The sequence below is a fragment of the Lithobates pipiens genome, unplaced genomic scaffold, assembly GCF_037356315.1.
Source record: "Lithobates pipiens isolate NorthernLeopardFrog02 unplaced genomic scaffold, aLitPip1_a1.2 Scaffold_27, whole genome shotgun sequence".
Taxonomy (NCBI): Eukaryota; Metazoa; Chordata; class Amphibia; order Anura; family Ranidae; genus Lithobates; species Lithobates pipiens.
Window position 1 is genome coordinate 92,690,784 of NW_027507788.1, and position 16,881 is coordinate 92,707,664.

The 16,881-nt window shown below is 40.0% G+C and overlaps 1 protein-coding gene across 2 annotated transcripts; it reads left to right on the top strand.

The window, feature by feature from the left end:
• Nucleotides 1–4,876: 4,876 nt before the first annotated feature.
• LOC143933984 (C-X-C chemokine receptor type 3-like) lies at nt 4,877–15,630 on the top strand. Of its 2 annotated transcripts, none has more exons than XM_077457210.1 (2): nt 4,877–4,987; nt 12,578–15,630. In XM_077457210.1, the coding sequence occupies exons 1-2, from the start codon at nt 4,970–4,972 to the stop codon at nt 13,643–13,645; spliced, it is 1,086 nt and encodes a 361-aa protein (XP_077313336.1). In that variant the 5' UTR covers nt 4,877–4,969; the 3' UTR covers nt 13,646–15,630. The 2 variants fall into 2 exon arrangements, with proteins under 2 accessions (XP_077313336.1, XP_077313337.1); XM_077457211.1 differs by lacking the exon at nt 4,877–4,987 and adding an exon at nt 7,355–7,391.
• Nucleotides 15,631–16,881: the final 1,251 nt, after the last annotated feature.

The following is a 16,881-nucleotide window of genomic DNA, read 5'->3' on the forward strand; positions in this document are numbered from 1 at the left end:
ACGTGATCACCTGTCAGCCAATGAAAGCTGATAATGTGATGTAAACAGAGCCAGTAATAAACTATTTATTCTCCTCATACTGGTAGTGTGAGGAAAAAAAGAAAAAGCCGATCACCGGCGGCTATGAGAGGGACATCAGTCCTGATAGTGGATAGCCTCTGCAGAGGCTTCTGTGCCACCTACCAGTACACAACAGTGCCACCTACAAGTACCCACCAGTGACACCTACCAGAGTCAAAAAAAATTGAATGTGCATGTGAGATTAATAAATGAATAAAATCTTACAATATCAAACAAACCAATAGTGATCCAAAAATAAATAAGATGGTAAGTCCAATATGAGTTGTGAATAGATAATTATGTGCAATCCAAGCATAAAAAGTCTTGATATAACCTGTTAACTACTATAACTGTTGGTTATATCAAGACTTTCTATGCTTGGATTGCACATTATCTATTCACAACTCATATTGGACTTACCACCTTATTTATTTTTTGGTTCACTATTGGTCACTGATCTAGCGTGGTTCTATCATTTTTTCTTTACTTTTTTCTGTTTGATGTTGCACAGAAGAATCGCTGCTTCCAATATACGATGCATACCATCATTATAATTATATTTTATCTTAGTGCAGTTATTCCCTCTTTTCACATTATAAATGTCACCAATCAGTGCCATCTTATCATGTCTATCAGTGTCGCCTTATCTGTGCCCATTGGGGTTGCTTTATCTGTACCCATCAGTGCAGCATCATCAGCGAATATCAATGAAGGAGAAAAACGACCCGTTTCCAAAATTATTATAACACACTATGAAACATGTTGTTTTTTTTTGTTTTTTTTTGTTTTGTTTTTTACATTTGTTTAGCAAAAAATAAAAACCCCAGTGGTGATTAAATACCGCCAAAATTATAAAAATTTGATTTGAGTACAGTGTAGCATTGCCATTCAAAGTGTGAAAGCGCTGAAACCAAAAATTGGTTTTGGCAGGAGGGGGGGGGGGGGGTTAAGTGCCCAGTAAGCAAGTGGTTAAGCAGGCCTATGCTGCAAGCTAGGCCTGTTTGTATTGATCTGGGGGCAGGAGTTTAGTCTAGCAGTAGGTGACTGACATGTACTTCAGCTCTTGGGTGCCTCCTCTGTTTCCAAGGAGAATGTTCTGGGTAGGTGGGCAGGGTTGAGAGCTGGAATGACATGGGGTGCATGTGAGGAGCGCTGATCAATCCCCAACTAGGATTGGCAGGAGGCAGGCCTCCTACATATACCCATGGTCAGCCTGCGGGGGGGTTCTCGGCTGGATGATGGAGTGTTAGACCTACCTGGGGTGGTGTACCTCAGGCAGAGGAGCTCAGGAGCTGGGTGGGAGCCTCTCCTTACACGGTCATGGAGAGGTATCCTGGAACGGGAGCTGGAGGAGACAGTTGGTCTGCATGTGCGAAGTAAAGTCATTCAGGAAGGATCCAGAGCAGGTGTCAGTGAGTGGAAAGTATAGTGGAGAGATCTGGGAGACATGCCAGGGGAGCTGGATGTAGAGCCAGAGGGAGAAACACTGGAGTTTGTTTCAAATTGATGCAACCATGAGGGCGGGCAGGATTTGCAAGTCAGATTTGCTGGGATCAGTAGTCCATCACCATTTATTCTTCTCAAGTAAATGGTTGCTGCCATAAAGGGGCACTGATGGCCAAGGCCTGCAAAGGGTCATCAAGTAAATTCAATGGGAATTATTCAGAGTGAGGCCTAGTCATGTTTGATGGCGTGACAGGATTACTAAAACTTGCACAGTAAAGTAGTATGCTGGAGGAAGAAGTGTTCAGAGGTAAAAGTCTGTCAAGTTTAGGATCAGCCATTTTGTCCTTCTGAGAAGTGTGACGCAGTTACTATATTCTTCAAAGTACTAATTTTATCCTATGTGCATCCAATGTCCCTTTTCCCCCACCAAGTTCAATCCCCTAATAAAAGCAACTGAGACTGTTCATTGACTAAAGGAGTGCGTCTAATGGGGGTCTGGCAGCAGGGGGAAATGTGTGGATGTTGTAACACGTAGCAGCACATTGCTAAGAGGACAAAGCGCTAATGGCTATAAATGGCTGACAACTCTTCAAATAAGCTGAAACAATACAATGGCTAAAGCCTATCAATTAATTCTCAGCTGGAAGTAAATGTAACATGCAGCCTAGGACTTAAGCAACTAGTGTCCAAATGCAGTTGACCTATTGGAAGGTATATGCGTGATTGGTTATATATGGTCACTGTTCCATGAAATGCAGGTGAAGCCACAGTGCAGGAGAAGACGGGTAACAAACAACAAGGCAGCATGTAATAAGCAGATCCAGCCAGCGGACCACAGATGAATGGCAAAGGACATAAAAAAAGGAGCTGGCAGGGTATATAACTTAGATAGCAGGTAGGAACCAGTCCGCGCACATCACAACTCCACCTCTAAATGCTGTGAATGAGGACCGCTCTATACTGAAACGTGAGACCAATCCTTGGAGATCTCAGCAGTGCCATAGAGGCATCTCTAACTCAAACCTGGTGCTTGGCTGGTCCTTGGGAAGTCCAGATATGTCGCTCAATGGTGCATCACTGCCAGCCACTGCTCATTATAGCCACGCTGTTCTCTGTGTGTACGCACCTGTTTATGGTGAATTGGAGGTCCTGCACTGCTTCCCGGATGGGTGGAAGATTTCGAGGGCATGACTAGTGACGTTTGGCGCACATCTGCATGACGTCAGCACATTTCACTGGAAACCCAACTTTGTCAGGACTATGATGGTGGGTAGTACAATTTGATGAAGAGTGTGGAGGTTATGACAGTGGCCAGTATGTGCAGGAGAGAGATGCAGGAGGTATGACAGTGGGCAGTAGGTGCGGAAGTTATGGTGGAAGACAGTATGTGCAAGAGAGGGTTATGACTACAGACCCTAGGAGGTTAATTTAGGAGGCAAGGGGCTCTTAATTTGCAAGGGTATTTTTACTTTGCAGGGGCATTTTCCCTTAAAGCAATATTAAATCCAAAACAAAAAAATGTAATATATTGCTGCTTACTAATTCCTACATCTGGTGGCTACATTCATTTTTATTTTGTTTCCCTTTGTTCTTACCTGGTGATCTGGCCAGTAACACACCCCCCTAATAGAATCTCCCCACTTTGGGTGAAGGCGCACAGGGGGCACCTTTTGGACATCAGCATTGTCAGTATAGGTGGAGGCGAGTGTTAGTTGTACAGTAAAACCTTGGATTGCAAGCATAATTCATAATCCAGAAAGATGTTTGTAATCCAAAACACTTGTAAATCAAAGAAAATTTCCCCATAAATAATGAAAACTCAAATGATTAATTCCACCACTACTTATTCATAGGTCCTAACATTTATAGTCCATATAAAAAGATTATAGCAATGTAATAGGTTTTGTAACCATAAAATGTCCATCCACAAATGGCAGCCTCCACAAGGTGATTAGAAGCAGGAGCTACAAAGTATAAAAGACAAGATAGGCACCTCTAAGCCCTTGTACACACGGTCGGAGAATCCATCGGACCGTGTTGTCGGATAATCCGACTGTGTGTGGTATGCATCGGACTGATTCCGTCGGAATATCCGTCGGACCCAATTTTCCAACTTGTAGGAAATATTTTACGACCAACTGGTTCGATCGGACATACTCCGATCAGGTGTAGAGAATTTTGATCGGACCAAGTGCCACGCATGCTCAGATCAAATTCCTACATCAAAGCTATTGGCTACTAGCCTGAACGTAGTCCCATCGTAAGGAAATTACGTCATCACGTTCTGAATGATCGGATTTTTCGACAACTTAGTCCGACCGTGTGTATGCAACAATTTCAGACAAGATCCGACGGACAAAATTTGTCGGATTTGGTTGGCAGAATGTCCGACCGTGTGTACAGGGGCTAAGTGTAGAAATATGCTGCTAAATGTGAAAATAAAGGGAAGAAAAAGCCTAAAAAAGGAAAACAAATGCAGCCCCTGCCTCTAAGAATTGGTAAACTGCAATACAATAAATGTTTGGTTTTGGGTTTAACACTGCTTTAGCTTGGAAGAATGAGGTTAAGCGTTGCTGACCCCCATCTTCCATCACTTGACAGCAAAAATACATTTATTTTTTTTGCACACAATTGGGTATTCTTTGCAAACTGAATCTTCATGAATTCACTAAGCTAAGGGAATATTACCTTGAAAAGTGAACAATCGATTTGCCTTTGATTATCCAACCACTATGTGTAGGAGAGGAGCACAAGAGTATGACAGCAGGTAGTATGGGTAGGAGAGGTGTGCGGAGGGTATAATACTGGGAAATATGCATAAGAGAGAAGTTCAGAGTTTATATTTGCAATAGTAGTTGGAAAGAGGAACAACAAAAATACCAGTAGTTCACATTCATTTTAAAGGGAAGCCATGGTAAATAAATGACGCCATTAGTGTGATATCTATTAAACTGGAAGCTGCTCCTTCACTTTGTGGATTTTGGACTTGTAATTGCAAGGCTTAATGTGGGGGAATGTTAGAACACCCTATGGGCACTGCTGCCCTCACCCAGAGATTACCCTGTAGGACCAAAGCCCTGCAAAAAGTAATACTTGCCAATGTTAACTTTTGGAGCACTAAGATCCTGGCGATATTCTGGCTTAATTTCTATTAATCTTTCAGGGAAAGAATAATGAATCGGCAATAAAAATAAGTAAAACAAATAAAAACCGCCTGTGTGTATATAATCTTAGTTTGTATTGTATGTTTTTGCTCTTTGGGACCAGGTTGGTAAGAAATGGTGCGTAGCAAGACAGGATAACAAGCACAAGCATTTACCATATAATGGTCATATGAACAGAGGTACACCCTTTATAACCACCAGTCACATGATTATTCTAGCATTGTACTAATGCTACTCTCACTTCCACTCTTAAACCACATTAGAGTTGAGTCAAACTACAACACATAGTTGTGCTCATCATGTATGAGTATGATCCGGTAAGTGGAAAATGTAAATATATCTTGTATTTCTTGATTTCTTTCATTTCAATCTTCCATACGGGAATGTGGCTATATATTTATATATATATATATATATATATATATATATATATATATATATATATATATATATATATATATATTGTCTAGTACTTATAATGTATGCATATCTGTATTTATGTGTGTGTGTATATATGTGTGTATATATATATATGTATATATAGAAGCAAATATATTTTTTTCACGTTTCAAGAAAAAGTATTAATAATAAATAAAATAAATAAAAAAAAAAATATAAGGGTTTCTTAAAGGTTTGGTGCAGACAAAACTGGTGTTTTTTTTTGGGGGGATAAATAATTCGCAGAAATAGATCATTACACTAGAGTTCCAAGTTCTACCCACGTGCCATTGCCATGGCAAAGGGGAGTATCACTATTTTTGGTCAATTTTTTTCAAGGGTCTAATTTTTCTTGTTGAATTAGTGTTTTGTCACTTTTTTAGGATACTTAGTTTTACAAACATCGTAATTCTCTCAAACTTGTACATGTCCTTGAAGTATTATTCGTTTTTTTTTTTTTCTAAAAGGTGTTTCTTGCTTGCTACCATGTAGACATGTGAAATGTTTTTGTAGATTATCATTATGCCAATAGTTTTATACGACTGTGCATAGCTCTGGATGAGCTATTTTCAACCAGGATTGCCAGGGATTCCTTGAGCTGTAGCTGACTGACCTATCTAATAGTGCCTGCTTAGTTCCAAGGGCAAAACAATTTAGCAGAGTCAGAAGTGTGACAGCAATTATCTGTTTAGCTATCTGTAAGGATGCCACTGTGACCACCACAGTAAGGGCAGCATGCTTTCCAATAACCACCATTGTAGGGGATATTTTACCAATGACCTCCAATGCATTTAGAGGTTGCCTGAGACCTGAAGATTATTGTAAGGGCCCCCAGGGCAGCCATCAGGGGGGGGGAGCAGCCAATACAGATGTAGGGGGCCCAAGTCCCAAACCAGGACTGCAGGTGGTCCCATGAGACTATCCTGGTACCTCTGTCCTGAAGACTTTGTGCTGAATTCCAGAATTGCACACAGTTGCAGGGTGTTTGCAGAGTGGCCCAAGTCACTTGAATGGGTCACGTTTGCAAGCGCTACACCTGTTAAATGTGATGGGGTGTAGAATTCCTGCTGTGGCTACAATATGTGTAACCCCTAGACAGTGGGTGGGGGGAATGTTGGTGGTCAGACCCGTGGGCGGGAGGGTGGGTGATGGTCGGGGGCCCCAGACCTAAAGCTGTGTAAGGAGCCCTAAAATTTCTGATTGTTGCCCTGAGGGTTCAACTGGGGTAAAAAAGGCTGCCCTAGATAGACTTGCAAGTAGAGATTAGCTGATATTAAATCGTTCAGTTGGCTGCAAGTTTCCAAGTTATAATTCCACCAATCTGCCATTTTTTTTTTACAGTTTATATTCATATTTATTTAAAAAATGAGAACAATGAATACAATCAACATTGGGTGTGGCTCATTTCATTATTACAGTACTTTAAAGAAACCTAGCATCTGTCATACACGCAATCAGTCCTAGAAACATGGGTAAAACATTTTTAGGTGTGATCAAATGAGTCTCATAGTTGGATATTATTAATAATTTATTGGAAGGATCCCTCCCCATGATCCATAGCACTGTAGAGTTAGAGTATTAAAACAGAACTTGAAAAGCTATTTTATACTTTTCAAAAGTCCTATCTAAGTCAAAGAGAATTTTCGTACAAATTTTCCTAAGTATTTTAGGATTTTAAAATTGAAATTCTATCCATCTATGGCCAGCTTTAGTTCATAAATAAAATCATTTTCACAGGGTGCACTTAAATATGCTTTTCTAGCTAACAAAGGCAATACAAGGCACTTTAAAGTGCCTGCTCTTAGGAAGACTTTAACTTAAATTTTAAATTGGCTGACAAATTTGCATTTGACGTTCCAAAGAGGTCAGCAGGCAATCTTAAAATAATGTGTTGATCTGTTGTAGCTCCCAACTCTAGGATTGTTGTTGGGCTGTTATAAATTTTTTTCCGGGTCTGTCAAACTGAATAAAGGTAACCCGATAATTCTTTTGTCCATCTTGATATTATGCATTTCATTAGGTGAACCATTACCTTGCCCATACAGGACAAAGTAAAAAAAGTTCACTTACCCCCCACCCCAGCAGCATATTTTCACCTTTCCTCACTTCCCTACTGCCCCATTCAGTTTCTGGGAAGCGGATCAGCTATTAACTTCTGTCCAATCACAAGTGTTGCCAAATGAGGGAGGGGGAGGGAGTGGTATGTTCAGTCATACCCAAAATTGGTGGGTAATTCACTTAGTTCCCAGCAGCTGAACGGGGCAGAACAGAATGAATTTAAAGGTCGGTATATATTGTGTTGAGTGTGGGAGTGAAGTGTACCATCTACTTTTTCCTGAGTACTTAAAGGATCCATGAAAGCCTGTTATTTTTTTTTTCTTGACCGTATTTATGTATTTTTTTAATGTACGTAAATGAAGCAATGAACTGTCGTTCATCAAAAGCCAGGCTAACTGCCAACTTTTTTAATTCTTTCTTAACATTTTCTGGCTCCTATATTATTGCAGTTAATTTCTATTGGTTAAAGCCCAAATCCAATCAAATTTTTTGTTTGGGAAATAGTAGGGAAAAGCTAGAACCTCTGTCATTTTTATTGTTGCTTGCATCTTCATTGGGGAGATTTACCTTAACTCTTTCATCTTTTTCATCTTTCACCAAAAGAGGAAGAAACAGCAGGGAAAAAACTCACAAAGATTCCAGTTTCTTTTTTCTTCTCTTCTCATTTTTGTTCTTGCTTTCTTAAGCCCCATACACACTATCAGTTTTTCTGCTGAGTTTTTCCTTCAGGTTTACCAAAACCATGTAGTGCAAGGGCCTGCCTGATTGCATGCACATTGAAACTCCTAAGGTTTGACCTCATATTATCTGGTTTTGGTAAATCTGAAGGAAAAACTCAGCAGAAAAACTGATAGTGTGTATGGGTTTTAGAATAGAAAGCTGGACTCAACTTCCCCACTGGGCTTTAAGGCTCCATTCACACTTATTCGACTCCAAAGTCAGGCAACTATGGCGTGCAACTTTGGATGGACACAAATTTGGCTTTAATCAATGATCATGGACAACTGTTGCACAAATGTCGCATGTATAACATTCAGTTGCAACTTTGGTACAACTTTTGAAGGTTTCATTACAGTCCGTGCCACTCAAGTTGTATGAAAAGCAGACTAAAGTAGCACAGAAATCCTTTTAAAAGTTGCTGCAGCTTTAATTTTCACACATTTGAATGGTTGCCATTGAAAAACATGGGGTACTACTTGTCATGTGACTTTAGTGTCCATAGTCACACAAGTGTGAATGGAGCCTAAAGGCAAAGTTCACATTAAACAAAAAAAATAAAAAGATGGGAGGAAAAATCAGAGAAGCACCAGGTCAATCCTAGTGTAGCATTCTTTTATTAGAAATTTAGCAAAATGGTAACAGTATAAGATGCACTCACATAATGCTCAGTGGGTGGGGGCTTGTCACATCCAGCATAGGAAGAGCCTGTTGAATCCCTAAGATGTTGATCCACGAGCGGCGTCTAACAGAAGGCAACTGTAGCCTTGAGGGACTTCGGGAGGACGTCACCTGAGTGACCTGGCAAGGAGGGGATCCTGGGCTATCAGACAGGGAGCCACCTACCGCTGTGGTGGGCCAATCAGAACGCGTTTTGTAGACATGGCCACGCCTCTTTCATCAGCTGATACTCTGACGTCAGGTTTAAATAGGAATGCTCTTAATCCAGTGTGCTGTGGGAATGGCTTCAGCTTGACAAGAATTGCATTAAAAACAGCCAATGTGATCAGAGCTTACATATAAAACAATATACAAAGTAATGGTAACAAAAAAATAAGTTCATATTTTTGCAGGTAAAAGAATGTACATTTTGTTGTTTATTTTTTTACACAGGAGCCTGCAAAGTATTGCACCAGCGATCAGTGGATCGTGGGTGTAATGTCAGGTTCCTGAAGACACTATCAGGTACAAGCTTATAGTTATTGAGCTGCTGGAAGTGTCAATGGACTACGAGGTCACTGACCACCATAATGGAAGACTGATGGGATTTGTAGAGATCTGTGAATGAATATTGCTACTGTGTGGGTGGAGCCTCCCACAGTCGCGCCAATGGTAAATGTGGCAGTGGTTTTGAGGGAGGAGAACCCCCTCCTGCTGTCACAGGGGAAGAGGGGCTCAGGGGGTGAGGGTTGCGGTGCTTAGCAACAGGTCACATGTTACACCCTAAATACAGGTCACAGGTGTAACACATGTTGCTATAGGTGGAAATGGCCTTTTAAACATTGCCTTTAAAAATAGTCAGTAGCACCACAGATGGTCCCTGGGGTTGCCTAAAGGTTATTTGTGTGCTTACATCTATTAGACACCTGATTGTGTCACAATGGCAATCTATATGTGCGTATTTGAGAGGTTAAACTTCTAAAAGGGCTTACAACAAGAATAAATGACACTTGTGTGACCTTTTTAGTAGGTTTGGGTCTGCCTGGATGCCTCCTTATAAATATTATAATGAGATGTAGATCTAAAGGTAGATAACGTCCAGTTGTCATCTTGCGGTTTGTTTGGGTTGTGTGTTTTTTTTTTTTGATTATTGATATTTCCTCTCCCAGTAGGAAGATATGAGTGTATTGCTAAAGATTCAAGTACATAACATGCATTTTCTTTTAATTGCAGGAATATTTTTTTTTCATTGGTCAATTAATTGTAGATCAGGCTCCATTTGGTTTAAATCATAGGAACATTTTCTAATAACGATACATTTAAAAAAAGGTACTAAACTCAAAAATTTTATTGGTAGGCTGCAATATTACATTACAATCATTTGATGTGGTGGCTGCATTTGTCTTCCTTTTTTTTTTAGGATTTTCCCTTTTGTTTTCACCTGGTGATCCTGCCATTAACAAAACTCCTGTTTTATAGTGCCCTACTGTGAATGAAGGAGCACGGGAGGCACAGCAGAATTGTCCGTCACAAGGAGGGGAGTGTTAAATGTATTTGATTTAAATAATAAAGGGATAGCAATGATTGTAAATATAAGAATATTGAGAAAAAGGGGGTTCCCCTTGGGGTAGGACTTTAATGAAGCGTCACAAAATAATGTAATAGAAAAAGGTCAAAATGTATTGAAAATACATAGGCAAAAGAATAACTCATGGAGTGTACATGTCAACCATAACTGATACTGCAAGTAGTTGAAGTAGATGGTAGATAAAATTGATCCTTCACCCGACATGTTTCTTAGTCTACAAGAGATACTCCTTCCTCAGGGGTAACTTGGATACAGACACTAGTTGCAGCAATCAGATGCTTGTGACACACTCCATACCGTTAAAAACATCATAAAACGCAATTTTTTGGCCACCAGAGATCGCCATTATCCTGGGCATATGCACATGGACAGGTTCAGAAACGGGTATCCTTCATCCAATTAGTATACAAGGAGACACTTGAACATAGGGATATTCGGCGTGTGTCTCTCCTGGTGGTCTCCTGTGAACAGGTTACATTCATTAGCAGATTTAAATACACTAACAAACTGAAGCCACACAGCCGCTCACACTTTATAATCAGTAATGCCCCGTAATGTTGGCTAACGATTATGAACGTGGGAACGTGGTGACGTACAAGACATACGTCGAGTCGAGAAAAAGGAATTTCAATAGCCAGTGCAGCTCCTTCTGCTTGATTCCGAGCATGCGTGAACTTTTGTGCGTCGGACTTGTGTACACACAATCGGAAATTCCAACAACAAAGTTTTGTTGGCGGAAAATTTGAGAACCTGCTAGCCAACATTTGTTGGCAGAAAGTCGGACAACAAATGTTCGATGAAGCATACACGATCAGACTTTCAGCCAACAAGCTCACGTCCAACATTTGTTGTCGGAAAATCCAATCGTGTGTACGAGTATTACAGTAAACTGTTTTTTTTTTCCCTTTTGGGATAAAGGTTTCGTATAAATAAATAAAAGCTGACCATTTGAAACGCCCGTCATTGTTAAATGGTTTGTCTCATCCCTGTAAACTGATATAATTCGCTGTAGAGCTTGTGCTTTTGAAAAACAACCGATTTACTGACCAGAAAACCACATGAAAATAGTAGAAAGCCTAAAAAGGAAACTAGTGCAGCTATCATATCGTAGAATTGGTAAGCTGAAATATAATGTTTGCTTTTGGGTTTAATACCACTTTAAAATTAAAACAGTATGTGCAGATGATGGGATATCTTGCCATGTGCCTAGCTACCTCTAACTGATACCTTAACAATCTGTTAGAAACATTTTAAAGTGGTTTTCAATGAGTAGGTTTTTTTTCCCTTAATGCATACAATGTATTAAAGTAGAGGGTCACCCAAAACCTAACTAATGGTAAACCTACTCGCAGCCACATTTTAAATCAAATCTGTCTAACCCTGTAAAAAAGACATCGCTATTCATACAATTTCTGCAGCTAGGGCGGTCTGGTACCATGCTGAGCTGTCAGCGGCAGCTTCGGTGCATAAGCATGTGCAGGAGAGGCAGCCAATAACAGAAGTCCTCTAAGTAACTCTATGGGTGACATCACTTCCCAGGCATTCCCCAGCTGTTGTCAGTTCTCTCCTGCACACAGCATCCGCCGCTGAAGACTGGACCAGATTGGCTTCAGAAAAGGTAAGCATAGTGATTTCTTCTTTACAGGGCTAGATAGATTTGTTTTAGAATGTTTTTTGGATAAACTTCTACTTTAAGGTAAAAAAAAAAAACTCTTATACTCACCTGAGCCTAATCTCAAGCCAGGGTTATGCCCGAGAGCAGCGGCTCTCTGTGCTCTCTCTTTCTCTCCTCACTGGACATGGAGGCAGCAGCGGAAGCAATTGGCTCCTACTGCTGTCGGTCACAGCCAGTGAGCAGGGGCCAGGGGGAGCTGTGCTGTGTGTGTCAATAGACGCACAGAGCCCAGCATGGGATTGAGATCACACAAATGGCTTGCTATGGGGATATTCAGCAAGGGTGGGGACCTCAAAAGAAGAGGATCGAGGTTGCCATGTGCAAACCCATTGCACAGAGCAGGCAAGTATGATGTTTGTTATTAAAGAAAAAAAAAATATTTACAATCACTTTTACGCCCCAGCGTTTGATGATCACGGTCTGCAGTCACCGATCTGCCTCTGCAATGGTAGCCAATCAGCTTCTAAGTTCAGCTTGTTCCATTAAGCTTTAACAATAAAACCTGAAAGCTGATTGGTTTCAATGCAGAGCTGCACCAGATTTTGCACACTCCAGTGTTAGTAAATCAACCCCAATGTCTCATCTGCATGTCTCTTCTGCCTAAAAAAAAACCCTCTTCATACTAGCAATTTTTTATTTCATGAACTTCGTTTTGCTTTAAATATTTGCAAAATATGATTCATGATGTGTACCCCTCAAGGTTTGTTATGACTGCTCTGTTTGTTATAATGTAATTTATTGCTTACATTGTTCCATTTTGTTGATTCCCAGACTGACTTCGAGAACATAACTTTTACATCATATGCACCATACTCTGACAGCCAAGATGTCGCTCCCTGTAATCAAGAGGAGATCAAGGTCTTTGACAGACATTTTGTGCCAGCGTTTTATTCCATCTTGTTCATCCTTGGATTGCTGGGGAATGGCCTTGTTATCGTGGTCACGCTGACACAGCGTAATCAGAAAATACCGAGTACGGATATGTTCATTTTACACCTGGCTGTTGCTGACATCTTACTGACCATCACTCTACCATTATGGGCAGTACAGGCAACTTCTGGTTGGATTTTTGGTGAAGCCTTTTGTAAAATTGTGGCCTGTGTCTTCAAGATCAACTTCTATGCTGGCACCTTTCTACTTGTCTGTATCAGCTTTGATCGCTATGTCTCAATTGTGTTTGCTGTCCAGATCTACAAGAAGCACAGACTGCACTATGTCCATTGGAGTTGTTTAGCGGTTTGGTGCATCTGCATTGCACTTTGTATCCCTGATGCCGTGTATTACTCTGTTAACTTTGAGTCCCGTACTAATGTGACTGAGTGTGAGCCACATTTTCCCCCATCTACATCCAAGAACTGGAAAGCATCCCTGGCATTTTTGTATCACATTTGTGGCTTTTTGATACCTTTCGCTGGTATGATGTATTGTTATTTGCATATTGTTGTTACCCTGCTTAGATCCAAAGGGTTTAAGAAACATAAAGCACTCCGACTGATCATTGCTGTTGTGGTGGCTTTCTTATTATGCTGGACACCATATAATGTTGCAGCACTCCTTGACACACTGAACATGCTGGGTAGCTTTGAAGGTAACTGTAGATTTCAACAAAACATTGATATTGCATTGTCCATTACATCGGGGTTCTGCTACTTTCACAGCTGCTTAAACCCTGTGCTCTATGTTTTTATTGGAGCAAAATTCAGACGTAACCTAGCCGAGCTACTGGTTCGCACAGGACTGTGTCCAAATCTATCAGTAACAGATGTCAGACGACCAGCTTCAACAAGATCTTCTACGTGGTCAGAGTCTGGTGATACATCTATGTCAGGAATTTATTAGACAATGAAAGGGACAGACCAAAAGGACCTCTTATGAACACAGGAGGTGCAAGAAAACAAGGAAATTTGCTCCATTTGCAATATAGCTGATCTACACGCAGGACCGGTTTTGAGAGTAGGCCTACATTTTAAAGGACACACCTCATGTTTTAAAGGTATATTGGTATCATTTTACAGTCCTTCCTTAATCAGAATTCCAGCCCTGTATGCCAACTTGATGATTAAGGGTTGGAGCCACAGAAAGATATACTGGTTTGTTAAATGTTTACATATGTAAAATGAGAATGGATCAGCACACATCTTCAATTTTTCCAAAATTGTGAAAAAGACCGATCCTATTCTAATCTTGAACTTGGCTGACACAGCAAAAGAACTAAATGGAACATAAAAGCACATTAAGGTAGACTTTTAACTTGACATTGTTGAATGACCACTTTTATTATCTGGCCTACAGAACAAATTATGTATGATTTTATTTGCATAAGAAATTCAATTCTGAGCTTCAGTGTTATACAGTATATTTTTCAGTATATCTATGTACTATTTTGCCACTTAAAAGACTAGTAAACTTAAAAAGAAATACTGCTTAATTTAAATGGAGCAGAAATGCCATCAATGGAGGAAATCCACAATGGTTCAGTAAATAAGATTGTTCAAATTGTAACTTTTCTTTGACTGTTGTTTTATAGCTATTGCCAGTTATGGTTAAAATGTGCTTTTAGAATGTGTTTGAATGTATTTTTCTAGGATTCACTGAACATGATGTCACCTGTGTGCTGGACAATAACTATACCCCTTTATTTTAATAGATTTATGAATGCAAGGATGAATGATTGAAAGGTCTGCCCTCTCCATTCTTAAATCCTGATTTATAGAAGTGGTAGTACAGTAGTAGAATGAAAGGAACAGCTGGATGGAAAGAGGGGGGCCCTCTTGATGAGAGCCTGTGATAGCCCCTTAGCTGTATTAACCCCTGCTACCATAATCCAGAGGGGCCATCAGAGGAGGATCTAAAGTAGAAGATGGCAGGACAAGGGACATATCATTTTGAAGTTAAGTACCATATTTATCGGCGTATAACACGCACCCCAAGTTTAGGAGGGAAGTTTAAGGGAAAAAAAATTACATTTAAATCCCCATCAATGCAGCTTTGTCAGTTCCACCTGCACCCTTGTCCCAGTTCCACCTGCAGCCTTGTCCCAATTCCACCTGCAGCCTTGTCCCAGTCCCACCTGCAGAATTTAAAAATGGCACCACCAATATACAGATCTGGATGTCCTGTGTATCTCGGCGGCTCTCGATAGTTCTTGACGGATTCCGGCTGCTCTCGTCGCCTTTTGGCCATTCTCGGCGGCTGGCCGAAAGCGGGCGAAAACCTCAGAGAACGGGCGAAAGCCTCCGAGAATGGCTGAAAGCCTCCGAGAATGGCTGAAAGCCTCCGACAGCAGCCGAAAGCCACGAGAATGGCTGGAGAGGCTTACAATCGGACGGGGGATCGGCGTATAACACGCACCCACAATTTCCCCCTGATTTTTAGGGGGGAAAAAGTGCGTGTTATATGCCGATAAATACGGTAATGTTCTTTATGCTGATTTTTTTTTTTTTGCTAAACTCAGACTTTAAGGATCCAAAAATACCTGATTGCCTTAGATTACAGTTATATTTATTCTGCTATTGGAGCAAATCAGATCATGCTTTAGGGGGATTTTTTTTGTCTTAGGATCAACTGTGGGTATAGGATTCTGTTTATGGAGGTTTTCTATTTATTTATTCTTTTTTTTTTTTTTTTTTGGTTGAACTTAATCGATGTGTGTTTTTTTTATCCTAGCATTATAACTATGTAATGAATCTTTAAATAATATTCACAGTTTTCCAAAATGTAAAGCTAAAGTTTAAACTGCTTATATATTGCCTTGCCTGGTTCCCCCTTTTTTTCCTCCTCAACATGATAATTAAACATTTAAATAAACTTTTCCATTTTAAATACACTCTTTTAGACTGAGTGATGTTATCACTGGGTTCCTGTGCTTTTTTTTACAAGGTGGGCAGAACATGGCTGGGAGGAGGGGCAAACAGGGTGCTGTACATAGCGTGCCAAAAACATCACAGTACCCTGATCCTATTATGGGCCCTCAGCCTTGGTACAAGCAATAGTTTGACTCTTCGGAGGAGTTATACAAATATAAAAATACCTTAATGGGTGCATGTTAGTCTGGATGGGTGGATATTTGTAGGCAGAAATAATTTGCATGCAGACTCCCCTAGTTCACACTTCAAAGAATGATGAACCTCTGTGGTTCACAAAAATATTGAAATCTTAACCACTTCAGCCCCAGAAGGATTTACCCCCTTAATGACCAGGCCATTGTTTGTGATACGACACTGCGTCGCTTTAACTGATGATCACGCAGTTGTGCGACGTTGTACCCAAACAATATTGGCATCCTTTTTTTCCCACAAATAGAGCTTTCTTTTGGTGGTATTTGATCATCTCTGCTTTATTTTTTTTTTTTTTTCGCTATAAACAAAAAAAGTGGCAATTTTGAAAAAAACACAATATTTTGTACTTTTTGCTATAATAAATATCCCCAATTTCTTTTAAAAAAAGCAAAATGTTTCCTCAGTTTAGGCCAATATGTATTCTTCTACATGTTTTTGTTAATAAAAATCACAATAAGCGTATATTGATTGGCATTTTTATTATTATAATTTTTTTTTTACTAGTAATGGCGATGATCTGCGATTTTGTATCGGAACTGCAATATTATGGAGGACAGAACGGACACTTTTGACACATTTTTTGGGACCATTGGCTACTATACAGTGATCAGTGCTATAAAAATGCACTGATTACTGTGTAAATGTCACTGACAGGGCAGGTGTTAACACTAGGGGTATGTAAAGTGTAATGTCAGATAATGGTAAAAATGAGGGTAGGGGTTGGTATCATCATCCTGATTATGTTAATGCAAAGGAATGGGTTAGCATGGACTACTCCATATAAAATACCATGCAACACTTGTGGTGGTTATAGGACTATCTCGATGCCCAGTAATTGGAAGCAGGTAGATAAAAATATAATAACGTTTATTAAGAAAATAGATAAAAAGATTTTTCATTTACAATCAATCAAAGGTTGCCGTAACATGATTACATAAACAGTTTGAGTTTGTACAAGAATCTACACACCATCTGGTAGGAGTGAGGGAACTGATGCAAATGTAAACTGGTTGATAC